General features: G+C 37.4%; 1 protein-coding gene across 11 annotated transcripts in view; it reads left to right on the top strand.

Annotated features, from left to right (window-relative positions):
* The first annotated feature begins 2,935 nt into the window (after window positions 1–2,935).
* The window catches only part of LOC113239328 (protein unc-79 homolog), a 75,188-nt gene continuing 61,640 nt past the window's right edge, over window positions 2,936–16,483 (top strand). For 10 of the 11 annotated variants that reach the window (XM_026476276.1, XM_026476268.1, XM_026476272.1 and 7 more), the window contains exons 1-13: window positions 2,936–3,008; window positions 3,862–3,981; window positions 5,020–5,181; window positions 6,369–6,539; window positions 6,663–6,755; window positions 7,544–7,729; window positions 9,291–9,450; window positions 9,529–9,601; window positions 10,200–10,282; window positions 11,536–11,667; window positions 13,626–13,751; window positions 14,756–14,877; window positions 16,179–16,368. In XM_026476276.1, the coding sequence (XP_026332061.1) occupies window positions 2,939–3,008; window positions 3,862–3,981; window positions 5,020–5,181; window positions 6,369–6,539; window positions 6,663–6,755; window positions 7,544–7,729; window positions 9,291–9,450; window positions 9,529–9,601; window positions 10,200–10,282; window positions 11,536–11,667; window positions 13,626–13,751; window positions 14,756–14,877; window positions 16,179–16,368 (1,688 nt within the window). In that variant the 5' untranslated portion in view covers window positions 2,936–2,938. The remainder of the gene's footprint in view (window positions 3,009–3,861; window positions 3,982–5,019; window positions 5,182–6,368; window positions 6,540–6,662; window positions 6,756–7,543; window positions 7,730–9,290; window positions 9,451–9,528; window positions 9,602–10,199; window positions 10,283–11,535; window positions 11,668–13,625; window positions 13,752–14,755; window positions 14,878–16,178; window positions 16,369–16,483) is intronic. The other variant, XM_026476274.1, reaches the window with a different exon arrangement.

The raw sequence follows: 16,483 nt of genomic DNA, 5'->3' as shown, positions 1-16,483 counted from the left end.
ACGGGACGAACAAGTCGTGCATCTGATGGTAAGCTACACGCCTGTCCATAACACTTGCAGTGCCACTCAGAGCTTCAAATTGCAAAGATCTAAGGGGCACTGCCACTGCGCCCGTCACCCTGAGACATAAGTTGACAAGTTCCATGTGCCTGTAATTTCACCAAAAAGTAGTTTATGTTCAGCTGTGGACGTCTTCTGACTGATATGATGATGATGATGAAGTAGTTTAGAATCTAGCTACCTTTGGTTCCACAAAGAAACCGCCTGACAGTTTTCGATGCGACAGTTACCCCAGCATTGTCACTCAGCAATTACCTACTTCACTCCTATGAAAAAACGACCGTATTTAGTATCATTACGTTACCTTGATAGATATAGAGTTATGAGAAAGGATGACGAGTAAGTAAGGTGAAAGCGTCACCGGTGGTTGTGCCGTTTCGAAGGAAAATTATAATTCTGATACTGAAAATGTTAGTCGTTTTATTAATTTAACAAAAACAAAATCACATTTTAGTCCATATTTTCTTGTGCAATACCTATACCAAATATCTAACAAATGCTCATACTGTGTTTTGATTCTTGCCGCTACAGTACATTTATTTCTGTATTGTGCACATAAATATTCGAAGTTAAAAATAGTAAGGGGTATAAAATATGTAATATTTATATTTACCCCCTCCGTGGCCGAACGGTTACCATGCCGGATTGCCACGCAGAGGTCCCAGGTTCGATTCCCGGGCCGGGAGAAATATTTGTATAGCCTACATTTATTTCTCTCGTGAGTTTTGATGTAACTTGTGGTTGTCTATGTGTGTGTCCATGGCTCCCGCGATACAGGATTTCCCTAGTGCGGGGCTATGTTGAGTGTGTGCGTTATTATTATTATTTATTGTAACAGAGTAACTTTACTTATGACCTTAATAGTCAAATTATTAACACAATGATTGAACACTGAGAAAAAATTCCTTCGATCCGGCCGGATTCGAACCGACGTCTTCTAGCATACCGTGCCAAACGTACTAACATACATACGTACTAGCATACGTACTAAGCCATGGAACGAACCAGCGAACCTCACGAATTTTTCTATGAGCTTGTTGTCGTGTCTTTGTATCTGGTTTTTCAATGACTTTTTAGCCGTAGCGTCATCCGTGAGAAATATATGAAAGTATTTCGTCACTAAGTACCACTAGATACCTTTACAGCTACCGCCCCGGTTAGAAATGTCGCCATTCACAGTATTTAAAATAGAAAAATTCCTGAGGTCCGCTGGTTCGTTCCGTGGCTTAGTAAGTATAGCGTCTGACACGGTATACTAGAAGACGTCGGGTCGGAGGATTTTTTTTGTGTTCGATCTTTGTATTAATAATTATAACAAACTGGTAGAGTAACTTCAGATAAAAAATAATTGAATATCAATCCAATAAATTTAAATAAATAGTCCAAGTAAGTATGGGGTATAAAATGTGTAATATAGGAGCTACAGTCATTTTTGTGACATCAATAATATTCGTTGAATGGTATCCTACATACTATTACTTTTTTTAACATTAAAAGAAAAATTATTTAAGGGAAACCTTGATTTGAAAATTTAATTAGTTAATGGGAACTCTTGTAAATATTTGTTTAAAGCACTTAAGTACTACGTTTCGCTCCGGGGTCAGCCGAGTTAGATTTACTTAAAGGAAACAATCTTTTTTTTTTAAAGGCGTTGTGCTTTGTCGGGAATTCGATCCCGGGAAAGCAGCTAAGAATGCAAACAAAACTAACTATTTCATTGTACTTTTTAATAGAAAGATCAATGATAAGAACAAAATGTCTCCAATAAACATTGAATCTTACAATTAAACTTTACCACGAAGTTTAATTTTGTTAAGTCTACTCGCGCTTAACTCGGCCAAGTACTCGCTACATTTCTACGGTTTCTGACCGAGCTGCCATAGTATGTTTAAATTGTATGAACACTATTTAAATTAGCATCGGGATAGGCAGCGACCACCGCCTTCCACTAGCTACGGTCCTAATATATATCTTTCGTCTTTGAGTTTCTTAATAATTTGTTACTTCTTTATGCTGATGGTTCTATAGCCAATGCTCAACAAATAAATAAATTAATCTGCCCCGTACTACGAGACGCGTTTCATTGTTTCATTATTAGCGCTATTTGATCAATTATTGAGTGAAAAAGATATAGATTTAGAGCCACCAGCTTAAACAAGCAACAAACAAGAAACTCAAAACGTAATAATAATTAAACTAAAAATAATTTGTCAAAAAACTGTAACTACAAAAACCCGCCATTTATTTGATATATCAGTACGGGGCAGAATTTGTTGTAGTTTTAAGCTGATGATTGCCTCGTAGTCAATGCTCAATAAATAAAAACAAAGGTACGGGGGAGATGCGAATTTGTTTTGAAAGTTTCTGCGCGTGGGTAGACGGTGCGCATCGCATTCACCGCCTACAACGCCTCGCTGTTCTACGCAAGCGTAATAGGGGTCTTATGACGGGGGAAGCGTAATAGGGGTCTTATGACGGGGGAAAGAGATTAACTGAAAAGTGAAGTTTGCCTTTGGATCAATACTACAATGAAAAGGAAGGCTTAGGTTCTCATCTCTTTCACCTTACGTATGCGATTTGGTGCTTCTAAGCCGAATAGTTCTCGTTTTAGTGGTATTGATTGCTTGCCAAAAACGGCGAGCTTCTTCATGTTATCTGGGAGTGTAGCACGGCTTTCAAATGCAGGGCAGTTTCAAGATCCAGCTCATAAACATGGGGACGCGGGCAGCGGCCTGTAAGCATTTTTAAAGTTTATGTAACTGCTTTAGTTCTATGAACATTTAATATTATAAGCCGCCGATGCTTGCATGCACATTAACGCGTTTATTTTTCAGAGGTATCTAAAAGGGGAAGCTTCATTGCATAGTCAAAGCTTTTTATGTATCCCCTAATGCAGCTGCTGCCGTGCGATAACATGCAGCTTCTGTTGGAGCCACTGAACCAGAAAGGTGAGCTCGTGTGACACGGGCATCCAACTTACTGTTGCACCGACTGTGGCACGGCTCTGCAATCTCCCTGCCGGCACGATTTCTGCTTTTCCAAACTCTGAATAGACTTTAAGTCTTTTCATTATTTGTGTCCCATATCTGCTAACCAATACCTGCAGAGGCTGAATCTAATTCAATGCTGATAGAAATTACTTGCCATTAATAATTTCAAATTATTGAAGAGGATGTTGGCCAGCAGGCAAGCAGATCCTTCATGTTAGGTCAATTTATGTCTGTCATCTTATAGTGTATCTATGTCTCCAGTTTGTCCTGTCAGTCCTATAAGGGCAAGTTGCACGATATTCCTTATGTGTTGAATCTAATTGTAATACAACCCGCCCTTACACCTTGTCATGATTTGTGTAGCATTCTTATTATGTGTCTGTTCTTCATAGATGCCAGTTGTGTCTGTGGTTCCTTGTTGTCATCATGTTTGTTGTGTGGCTCACTGCTCTTCCAGGTTGTACTGATCATTAAGCTATAGCAGAGTGTTCCTTCCCATTCCTGCTTCCAACTTTATTTAGAAATTCAAAGGTGCTCAAAGTGTTGACTGGCTCTCCCTGTTTGTCATGATGTTTGAGATTTCCGGTGTTATTTTAGGTCCTGTAATAGAAAATATTTGTTGTTAACTAGTTAAATGGAAGTATTAATTTTTTTTATTTATAATGAAAACTTTTACATATTATGAGTTTTGTTCAGCAATTGCACCACTGCAAAATTTTTAATCACATTATATGTTTGGTGTAATTGATGTTTAGTTGTTATAAATTTAGTGACTTGTTTATGGACAGTAACTTAACCCGTGTGTTTGCAGTTACGGCCAAGATCCGCAGCCTGTACGACTGCCAGCTGCGTTTGATGCACAACATTCAACCACTACCTTCAGGAATTGACATAGCTAACACAGTTAAATACTTCTCACAAACTTTGCTAAGTGAGTGTAACAAGGTGTAGTGGTATTAGTAGATATTAAGATTAGTTTTGTAGCCTAGTGACACATTTTAATCATGATTTAGAATAATTTTATTCATAATTAAAATAATAAAATAAACTTATAGTACCTAATGATCTGCAAAAACCGTACAACAAAAAAAAAATATTATCACAAAAATTTATACAGTAATTTTAGAAATGAAAATAATTAGGTAACACTGTTTTTTCTCCTTATTATATGTTCGAGCATCTTATTTCGGTACTGCTCTTTGAAGTCCAGTAAAGTAAAGGAAATGCGCGCTAATTTTATAAAAAGATCGCAGCTCGCTTTTTGCACATAAAAATACAGACTGCCGAAATTCAGCCGCCTGTGATGACCTACAATTCACTAGAACTGCGCCAGGGCGAATTTCCTAGTTTTGAGTCACGGCTATAGACCATACCTATACGTAATTAAACATGAGTCGTGCATGCCCCACACTATTCGTGATTCCTCATATGAAAATGAATGACAAATGCAGTTAAACTAAATGGCACAACATGTATCTAATAAACTTAAATACGCATCTGTACAAATTATACAAAAAATAGACTACGGTTGAGTATGGTAGATTAGCACGTCGGTATCGGGGCTAGCAAATCACAAGCAAAAAATTTCGTGAACCCGCTACGCGGCTCATTTTCGCTGATACACAGCACGATATATAATGCGACGTCGACGAGTCTCCTAATCTCCGTATAAATATCCGTAATAAAAATCCGTAGCTCCGTGCTACTTGGATTACTTAATCCATGTACCACTTCAGGTTTTTTTTGTCTTTGGTATTTAAAACTATTGTCTCAAATGATAAATGTGGACACTCAATTTGTAAAGATCAATGCCGAGAGTTTCGTTATTTCAAATGTTGCTCACCTATGAAAAGAGTTTTCTAATTTAAATTTCAATTGTTGTAGTTGAGATCCACTTCCCATGAGCTGGACCATTAAACTGTTGTTTTTTATCTAGGTATGATTAAAGCTTATTTTAAATAAATTATAGGTGTCCTGAAGGATGTACCGCGTTCTCCTTTAGAAATGCTACGTGACGCCGACAATGATGTGGACCGAATGACTTTATACCCAAACTTAGACTACAAAGGGTTATTTAATGCCATATCGCAATTGGTCGACTCAGCATCTCATTTGCAATATGGGATACAGGGTAAGATAATATTTTATATGCAGCTACAGCACACAGCAATGCTAGTGGTGCCACGTCGACGCGACGTGGAGACGGTCATTGGTATCTGACGTTTTCTCTGCTCTACTTTAGTATAAAAGTCAACATGGTATGATAGTTGAAAACTGTGTTTACTTTCTATAAATTAGGCGATACACTGGCTAGCTCTTCTAAAGGATACATTGCAGTTGGCCGCTGATAGCCACCGGACTGCGCCACCGGATTAAAGGGCGAGCTGAACGCTCTTAACCCATTAAAAATAAAGTAATGTTAAACTAAAACTAAGTAGCTGTCCTGAGAGCGCCCAAGTGGGTACGGACTTCGGCTCAGGGTGCTGTTGGGGACTTCATGCTGTAGGAGAGAATCTACGCGAGTATTTACTGAAATGAGTTACTCTATGACCTCGCCAGCGAGGACGGTTATTTCGTGTGGAATGGGACTAATTAGCAATCTGGTTGGCCTTGAAAGTAGCGAGTGTGTAAGGTCGTCAGGGCCACTAAGGACTTCCTTGGGCCAATGGGTCTTACGAATGCGTTGGAGGTTTTCCCTGAGGGGGACGTGGTTGGAAGCAGCCACCACGAGGGGATTGAGGTGGTAGCAAAGTCGAAGTATCCTTTCGATGCCTGTTTCAAGAATTATGCTATTGTGGGGAGTAGTGAGTCGATGTGAAGTTTTACGTTACGCAGGTTACACGGGGCCTCCATCGCGTTGCGCATGAATCTATTTTTAAGCAGCCTGTAGGCGGTTTTTGAGGGTAAGCTTCGCGTTGAGCGAATACGATGTTAGTGTAGATTATGATTGGAAACGAGCCTGCCCGAATGAACTACTTTTGTAATTGTGAAAATAGAGGGGTAGCAAATTGAAGATTGGCCTCGGGCGGCAGAAATCGACGTTACGCCACTGATGTTGTCTATTAGTTTAGATTCTCGCCTCTCGCATGGCCTAAAAGATAAATTTTGGATTTTTAAATGGGTGAGACGGTATTCCCCGGCAATGGAGGAATAATTTATTATTATTATTAAGCATATCTATTTTAGACTCGACTCTCCCATAGCCTAAAATATTATTATTATTATTATTTGTCTATTATTGTAACCATACACCTACTTAAACCAGAAAATATATACCAATATTTCTATGAAGTATTATTTAATTTCTGATTGTTACAGCATTCGGCCAAGCAGTCCTCCAGTGCCTCGGTTGTTTACTGCCATTCTTAGAATATGATATGATAGACAATCTGCCTTATTTAGTCGCGTATTGCGTAGCCGTTTTGCCCGTCACGCTGCATCAAGCGATCCTGCATCTGCTCTGCTATTATATACTGCCATTTACGATAAGTATGAACCAAAATTAATAAACAATTATTTAACTTTTTTTTACTCTCATTGACAAATTTAATACCTACTGCTACGCTTTTGATTTATTATTTTTTATTATTTAATTTTGTACTGAAATTGCAGCACGAAAGTACTCGGGACAAGAAGAAGAAAGCCAAGCTTCACAATCTGTGGCCGCAATTATCATGATGGTATTTCAACATTCCAGTAATCCAGGTGAACTTATTTTGAAGGGATTTGAATGCCCGCTTTATGTTGCTTTATGTGTAGACTGCTTGGGCACGTGAAAAGTTTGAAATTATTAATTTATTATTCATTCTTACGAGTACATTGAAGTCATATTGTCATATTCGCTTTCTCTTTTTTTGTTAATTAATTCTCAAAATTCCTTTTAGATAATGATGGGTACATTTTCAGGTTTCACGACATCACGTAGTCTAATCTCCCACACATTGTTTGAAATTCAATCAAAAACTAGGTTTCTTTTCGAAATTCATTTTAGGGTATACAGGATGACTTAAAATTATCTGCAAACTTTTCAATCAACTCCAGCTAATAATAAATACTTGTGCAAAGTATTGTGTCGTCCATGTTTTGTCTCGAGGATTGATGATGTCATGATGTTGCTGTTACTTACTACCTACTGCTACTACTACTTCTATATTGCCAAGCAGTAAAGTTAGCATTACTGTGTTTCGGTTTTCAAGAGTAAGGGTCCTGGTATCATGTGCATGTCCTATTACAGACACATGAGACTTATAAACTCATGTCTCAGGGTGACAGTTTCATGTCGCAGTGGCACTGCCTTTCAGATCTTTGGGATTTAAAGCTCTGAGTGGCACTGCAACTGTTATGGACAGACGTGAAGCGTACCAACACGTGCACGGCTTGTTCGTTCCGTCACTTGATGTTATAAAAAAATACTAGAAATATTAATTCTGCAGTACCCACAATATTATACACACTTATCAAATTATATTTACGTTGTATTCTATTTATTACAGCTCATCACTGCCAGTTACTAGAGTGCCTAATGTCAATGAAACAGACTGTAGTGAAAGACATCCTGTGTGTGATTGCGTATGGCACGTGGGGTGCACGCGTGTCAGCCGCCAAACTGCTGTTTTACTACTGGCCTCCGTTCGATGCCAAACTCTTCGACCGAAAGGGCCTTCTCTGCAAGTTTTCAAGTATGCTATAACATTTCTATTGCGTTAACTTAAACAATAAAAAAATATCAACCAAAAGCAAAGTAGAGTTTGGCCAATTGCCGAGAAAATATCCTTAGAACCTACAATATTAAATTTAATTCAATATATGTTTCTAATTAAGTTTCATATCGTCGAATTTATCAAACACAGAATGAGTAAAGAACTCTAGGTGTTGTTCTTTGTAAATAGATATTTGTTCACATTTAACGTTTAAAATATCAACCCAGGAGCAATGTGTGCGAGCTAAAAAGGATCAAACAAAACAGATTTTCTTCGACGATAAATTGAGCCTTAGTTATTGACATATTTTAATTATTGAAATAGAAATGTAGAACATTTTTTCAATGACACAGTATAAAAAGTAATATAAATAATAAGGGCTAAAGAACATTATTTATCCACTATTCCATCCATTTCATAGGTATTATATAATTAAATATGTATTTGTCCATTTTACGTAGGTACTTTATAATAATTTATAAAGAGATATCCTACGGCTCTGAGACGTGGTCACTTACTATGGGCCTCATAAAACAGCTCAAAGTCACTCAACGAGCTATGGAGCGAGCAATGCTCGGCATTTCTCTACGTGACGAAATAAGGAGATCCGTAGAAGCACGAAAGTCACCGACATAGCTCGACGGATTAGCAAGTTGAAGTGGCAGTGGGCAGGGTACATAGAACTGGTGGCCGTTGGGGCAGAAAAGTTCTTGAATGGAGACCACGAACCGGAAGGCGTTCAGTGGGACGGTCCCCTACTATATGGACGGACGGCCTGGTAAGGGCGACGGGGAACCGATCGTCTGGAAATCTGGGGGGAGGCCTTTGTTCAGCAGTGGACGTCTTCCGGCTGGCATAATGATGATGATAATAATTTAATGATATTGTTTTTGTTTTACATAATTACTGTTTCGTTGTGCTATGTAAACCCGTTATTTTAGTTACAGTGTCCTGTATTTAGGTCTGTAGGGCTAACACGACAAGACGCGACTTAGTGAGAGCGACATAAAGCGCGAGATACTGCTATTCTCCCATACAAATCTCGCATTCAATGTCGTTCTTGCGCTAGTCGCACCCTAGTTGTGCTAGCCCTTAATGCAAGTAGAAATTTCTTTCAGAAATAAGCAGAACCTTTTGTTTGTGTTTTCCTTTTTTAAATGTGATTTGTAATATTCCTGTACAATAAACGATTAATTAAATAAATAAATAAATATAAAACAACACAAAAAAACAGCGTAGTAAACATTTTAAAACAACATTTCTTTGATACTGTAGCGTCATGCATGCGGCTGTCGCGTATCCAAAAGGATCTCATTCAGTTAGAGTCACAGCCAATGACCGGCTGTGACGCTGGTTTTTAACGGACGGAAAGTTTATTCTGCAATAATTGTTTCTGTTCTACCGCTTTATTAATTATAACTTTGTGAAGTTTCTGTCAAGAACAGCCAGTTTATTTTAGTCCTTCACAATTTGTGAAGAAACATTACAAATTATTTAAGATGACTTTCTTTAAAAAACAGTTATCTACTCTATGTTTCAGATGACCTAGTCCCCTTTCTGTGCCAACGGGACATGTGTCCGAACGCGGGTACCGCGGAGGCTGCCAAAGTGTGTTACGACCATTGCATTAGTGTCACCTTCGCATCCGATAGTCCGCCGCCGCTCTACCTCTGCATTGAATGCGCTAATGAAATTCATAGGTTTGTATTTTCATTGCTATAGTATTGTTGCTGAGTTTGTACAAAACACTTTAACTGTTCCTTTACCATCTGTCACAGGGAACATCCGAACCAGCGATTCTTCGACATTCTCCATCCTCAACAACAAGTTTCCATGGTCTGTGAAAATAAGGTTGGTTAGACGACATTCTTTTTCTATCGTACTAAGTGAAGGGCCGAATAAGTCGTGTATACTAATATATCAAACATAACTGGTATACCAAACGTCTTTTCCATAAGTCCTTGTTGGGAATTTTGATTTGCAAAACTGGGGAAACTATTCTTCGATGATAATACTATTTTTGTATTAGCTAGCTAGCCATTTAGAACAAAAATGCGAGGTGGTTCGAATTATGTGTCCTGGAGTATGGCGTATATATACTTTATGTACTTTCGTTTTTGTTTTTTAAATGGTAGATGAAAACACAGCTGGGAGTTAGTGGTACAGTGTGACCCTACGACGCGTGATGGTGGAATTAAAGCAGTTTTTAAATTATTATTTTTTATATTGTGGATGAAAACATCGTCATGAGGCTCTTGGACTCTACAGTAGCAAAATTGTTGGACACCGTGTGTCTCTAGAACGCGTGACGGTTTAAGTACAGCAGTTTTGATTGAAACGTATTGCCATTTTCACATTTTTTATTTGACATGTTGTTATTATCAGCCTTAGAGGATGGAAAAAAAATAGTTTCCATAGTCTAAGATATAAGCGAGCGTTTACTTTTCAGAACTGTCGTTCAGCTGACAAAGCCGCGTACTCCATTTGTTTTTCAAACGAATGTGCCAGTTATAACGGAAATCATCCAATAAGGTAATTTTTATAATGTTAATGGCATTTAACAATACTGATTGCACAAAATGTGTATAGGATCAAATAATTTTCTACGAATCTATTCTCGAAGTAAGTGCCGGCCGTTTTCCCACTATGGATGACCGACAGAGTTTCGATCGGGGATAGACTAAGTATGTATGACAACACGGTTTGACAGTTTCGAACGGTCTCGCTTTTTTGTTTGAAGGACTTTGAGAGTAATTCCGTAGGTCATCGATAGAGGGATATCTACGGATTTCGTACTTCGAGAGTAAGGCCCCTGATGTGGCAATTCCATTTTTTTTAGTATTTTGATCAATAACAATTGGACAGTTGACTGTCACACCTTACATGAAAAAATAAACGCTTTTGTGGTCGAACGCTCTGCAAGTCAAACGCACTCGCCTCGCGTACATTTGCGAATTTTATTTATTATAGAATTTAACTATCACAACTTCACACCGTTTTTTGCTATGCCAATAGAGCGATTTCTAAAGATTTTGAATATATCTAAGATATTCTAGATAAGACTGACTGCCTGTGTAACTGCCTCCGTGGCCGAACGGTTATCATGCTGGTCTGCCACGCAGAGGTCCCGGGTTCGATTCCCAGTTCGGGGGAAATATTTGTATGGCCTACATTTATTTCTCTCGTGAGTTTGGATGTCATTTGTGATTGTCAATGTGTGTGTCCATGACACCCGCGACTCATGGTTTCTCTAGTGCGGTGCTATTAAAAAGTAAACAAAAACATAACTGTTCTTTTAAAACTATGTTACTTTTCTTTAATAGAACGTAATTTATGTAAAGTTGTATGTAATATTATATTATTGGCAATAACAAACACGCATTATTTTGCAATACAATTCGATACGAGCGTTGCGATTTACTAATTTGTGTCTGCTTAGAGCGAATTCAAAATACCTTGACTTTGGCCAATATTACGTGTCCGAAGAACAATTCTAACCCAAAATGTATATATATATAAAAGTATGTGAAAAAAATCTTAATGCAAACTATTTGTTTATATAATTACTATTTAAAATGTGACAAAGATGCCCCAGTGGGAACGCTGCGAATTACTAGCAGATTGCTCAGTTTATGGCTTATTTACATCAAAATAACGTCAATTCAATTAAATGTCTAAACGTGTGTGTGTAAGATACCTTTGCGTAATGTTAGACAAAGTTAACCAATATGACGTAATAGAATTAGACTACGGATTTAAACGCTTTTGTACGCGTAATGTTTTAGGTACTGTCAACAATGCCACGGCAACCGGCACAACAGCCGGCGTGGCGGTGACCACGTTGTGCACACGCGACTGCCGCCAGCATGGCAGATGGACAGCGACATGCAGACAAACCTCGTCGAGGCGATCATTAGGTCAGTTTTTTTAAATATTATCTATATAAAGCAGGGTTTCCTAACACTGCTTTATACCCATATCTATGTTATGTCCATGACCCCGAAGGGGTCCGTATAATGAACGTCGGGGGTCCATGGTGAGCCTACCTAACACAATACATTAATATCAAAAATTGGTATACAATATGTTGTGAATAAATAGATACGGTGCGCGTGAGCACGTCCATTATTAGAGCCTTTATCGTCAACGCCTTTGACGTTCTAATCATAGGTCTAATTCAGCATATGCAGCAGCAACCGTCACGCCAGCTGTTCATATTGTGAAAAGTTTAATCGCAAACAAAAAAACGCTTAACTTCGTATTTTATTTTTTTTACTAAAGGGTCCGTGGGTTCTTTGAAATTTTTAGAGGGGTATATGACTGAAAAAGGTTAAGAAATCCTGATATAAAGTGATTATTTCATAATACTATAAACTTTACCGTATAGTCTATGTTTCGCCTTTATAATGTATGAAGGTACGCCTTAGACAGATTATGCACTCGTCTGGCCCGGTTGATCGTAAATATTGCTAGAATAATCCAAACTAAGATTATAAATGCGAAAGTAACTGTCTATAACGTTTTCACGTCTAAACCGCTGGACCAATATTGAGGTTTTTTGTTAGAGAGATAGATGGGACTTAGGAAAAGGACATAGACTACTTTTTGTCACAACAATAAATCTTAAAGGGGTGATGATGAAAGTCTATATGGAGTACCAATAAAATTAGTACGTAAGTACTAAACCTACGCAGACGAAGTCGCGATCACAATTAGTATTTAATAGCTTAAAGGACAATTCACAGTATTCACGCACGTTTCCATTAACAGGGGTAACTAAATCTTTCATAAGGAACTGCTTTTATAGTAAATCACCTATAGAAAAGTTTTTAAGAATATGTGAATCATCAAGTCGCCCGGACAAGATGTATCTAGTATTTAAAACTACAACGTCTAGAGTTTCTTGTTCGCTCTTCTCAAGTATTACTAGTGCTTTCTGAAACAACTATAGCGTTAATAATATGATTATTTCCAGACTTCCAGTGTAATTTATTTTCATATAAAAAACAATCATTTAAAAAAAGAGGCGAATGTCGTGCATTGCGAGAAAAACGATTTATTTTTTGGCAATTCGTCGCAATACAAGCAATTAAAGTGCTGAAATTATATTTTTAGGTTAAATTAAGATAGGCATCTAAATTTCAAGTCAAATTCTTCTAAATTTTGGCGTTATTCATTCATTTGTGTTTCATTGTGCGTGTGCGTTTATTTGTTTTGATTAATTTCGCATTCCCTTTGGAATGAAACACTGGTACTACTTATACTCGTATAATTTTCGAATACGAGGTCCGACGTGGAATTAAAGCAGCAAAATCGGCTTGAAACTTTTGTGGCGTGTTTGGAGTTGATACAAGTAACGAACAGCAAGTGTTTAGTCTAACCGCGGAATAATCCAAAGTTACTCCCTGGATAGTACAACCATTGCGGAGAAAGACGAACTATCGTCGAAGCCGTCGCAGTCGTTGTGGTTGAAAAACAGGACGCGACGCGACGCTTCGACTCTGCGCCAGTGTGAGTTGAGCCTTATGCTGTCAAAATAAGTTCCTGGATTTTCTGGATTCCACTGCAAAGGAATGAATGAGCTTTCAGCAATTCGGCAAGAAGTGTATTTGATAATATAGGTACATATTTTGGTTAAATAAATAAATATTATTTTTAAAACATGTTTTATTTCAATTCTCCGGCATCAAACGGCAGTTTCATACTTTCATTTACATATTTTATAAATTAATGCTGCCCTAGTACTTAAGGGCTAAATATAAAAGATAAGCAGCAATGTGTCAGTGTACCCATATTTTCATTCACGATTATACGTCGACGAAATGATAACTATTGTCTGACATGTATTATATCAACCATTTTGTTTTACAAACAGCCTCCTAAAAGAAGCTAAACCAATCAATATGGAAGACCCGGACAGTTATTCGGAATCACTAAAACCACCGCTCAACGTAAATCTGCCCGATCCTATATCCGTCGAAGACAGACAACTCTTGGGCAGGTAACGAAATTTTATATTTCCTTACATTTATTTTTTATTGTTGTATACAGAGATGGGCAAGCGCACGATTTTTAACGTCGTGTAAAATCGAGGGCGAAAACTATTTACAACTAACTTTGTTGTAAATCTAGTTTTGTTCAAATGTAATGATATTATAACAAAATATTTATTGCTTTCTGATCTAGACGATTATAACTGCCTCCGTGACCGAACGGTTACCATGCTGGTCTGCCACGCAGAGGTTCGATTCCCGGGCCGGGAGAAATATTTGTATGGCCTGCATTTATTTCTCTCATGAGTTTGGGTGTAATTTGTGGTATTTTATGGACACACGTTCTCGCGACACAGCGTTTCCTTAGTTAATGGCTATGAATGTGTGCGTTAATTAATTAATTCGATTTGAAAATCGCATTTAAAGAAATCGATAAAAACATCATTAGATCCATTGACCTATGATTAGATCGTATGCACTGAATCGATCTTCAGAAAAATCAAACCGTGTGAACTTGTTGTGTCTTTTTCCTCTTATAAAGATCTTTACATCGACATTTGTAATAAGTATGGAATCATACTAAATTCCGTATTCGCCGTTCCGCCCACGATTTTGGGCAGAAATGGGTTAAAACCACGTGTTGGGTAAAACCCCAGTTAAAACCCGGGCGGGTTGACCAATTACAACCCACTGCCCATCTCTCTCTGGTTTACGTGTGTTACGTTTACGTGTGTACAACCAGACGACACGTTTTAAGTCACGTGCAGCTGAAATTAGCGACGCTGTTCAAGGTCTGTGTCATTGTTTTGGCATAACAATAATAGTTGTTGGAAATTTTGATTGTCTGTTTTTTCGAATGATCATAATATGGATAAGATTGTCGAGTCAAGGTCGTGGTTGCGTCTGTATGATAGAAGTAACAGTTGAAGTATGGTCATTGCTTAAGGTGGTGTACGCAGAATATTGTTTTATCTGCGTTTGAGTGTACAATTTAGTTTTCCTTTTTGTATAGGTATGGTGTTTGGTTGATGGTAGGACTGTGCACGCCCAATCCCGACACACCGGACGAAGTCCTCGGTCGTCTATTATCTGTACTCTTCCACTGGTTTCATGTCACTTCGTTCTCTTACACAGGTATTACAATCTGTTTAGTATACGCCGAGATTGACTTATGCGCACACTGACATTTAGCGGAACATTAGTGAAATCCTTAAAATAATGGAGTGTTTTTTCAAAACTCTGGCCGGTTATTATAGTTTTTTATTTTAGATCGAATTTGAAAATAGAATTACAACTGTAATTTTTTTTCTTTCATTTGTTTTATTTTCCTACAAATACAATGTTGGCGAGTGGTACGAGGTTGATTTTGTGTTTTTGTTAATTTCGTAAACTGTGGTTAAAAATAGTTTTTTACATATATATTAAAGTTTGATTCAATAAATGTTAAACTGTTACAATTTTTTAATTTTCAGTCTTTTCTGCTTTGCCACAAAATCTAAATAAAGTACTTTTAAAATATTTTTTGTAAAAAAACATTTTGTTTAATTTCGATTTTTTAAATAAAACTTTTTATACACAGTTTATATTCTCACTTCTCACTGTTCCGCTAAATATGCAGTGTTTGTGAATGTAAGCTTCTTGTTAATGTTACTAATAGTAGTTTTTATTATTCTTGAATATACGTATAAGAGCTTATGAATGTCAGTGGTAACGTTAGGTCAAGAATATTATAATATAATTAAATTAATAGTAATAATTCGTTTATTTGCTTTAAAGATGGTATAACAGAAGATGTAACAAGAGTAGTATCACTACAAACATGTTTCGCATATGCAATCAAAGTCAATTGATTACCACAACATTAAGAATGTTACAATAAAAAAAAATTGTTTCTGTAATAGTCCGTGTAGGTTCTCTGTCGTTGTAAATTCTCCTCTCAGTGAAGTCTGTCGAAACTCACCGGTCAATTTTTGAGTAAAAACGCGAGTGGTTCTCAACTTGACATTGGCGAAATCATCGATTACTTCGATGTGGCCATAACATTTAAAAGAAGAAGTTACAAATTAAATTTGTCGAGAATGATAAAAATCAATATCACATTTTACATCTTATTTCCTGTCTAATATTTCGTTTATGTCATAAAAATTATTTTCATTTAATCACTTATTTAACTTCGTTTTAAATGTTCTTCTAATGCTTGGGTTTAATAGTCTAATATCGAGTGATATTTTGTTATATATGTCAATAAATATTTTTAAACAACTTTTGCTGTATTTAGCTGTAATAGGAATATTGTCAAGTACAAGTTCTATTCGGGTTTCTGAAGACTCTAGTATTCACATCACTAGGTTTCTTAAACAAATATGTGTGGTTTCGTACAAAGATGCAAATTTTGTTTAAATGTAATGACGATAGTGGCAATTAATGTGTTTTAGGTGAAACTGCGAACATGGTCGAGAAGTTAAAATCCGAGCATGTGTGTGGTTGGCTCCGTAACATATCGGAGACACACCGCACTGTGCTTGTCTCGTGCCTGCTTCCGCACCCACCGCACTACACCCGACAGGCCGGCCATTGGGACAATCTCGCCTCCAAAACGCATCATCTCAAAGATGGACTGAATAGGTAATAATTTCCGCCCTCTTTATCATAACTAACGTAATCGACACTTTTAGCGATATTGAGTCATTAATCGTCCACGTCCACGTCCACGTCCACGTCCACGTCCACGTCCACGTCC

The sequence above is a fragment of the Hyposmocoma kahamanoa genome, unplaced genomic scaffold (genome assembly GCF_003589595.1).
Source record: "Hyposmocoma kahamanoa isolate Upper Pololo Valley unplaced genomic scaffold, ASM358959v1 99879, whole genome shotgun sequence".
Taxonomy (NCBI): domain Eukaryota; kingdom Metazoa; phylum Arthropoda; class Insecta; order Lepidoptera; family Cosmopterigidae; genus Hyposmocoma; species Hyposmocoma kahamanoa.
The sequence above is the reverse complement of the archived record's forward strand: the minus strand, read 5'-3'. Positions and strand labels throughout refer to the sequence as shown.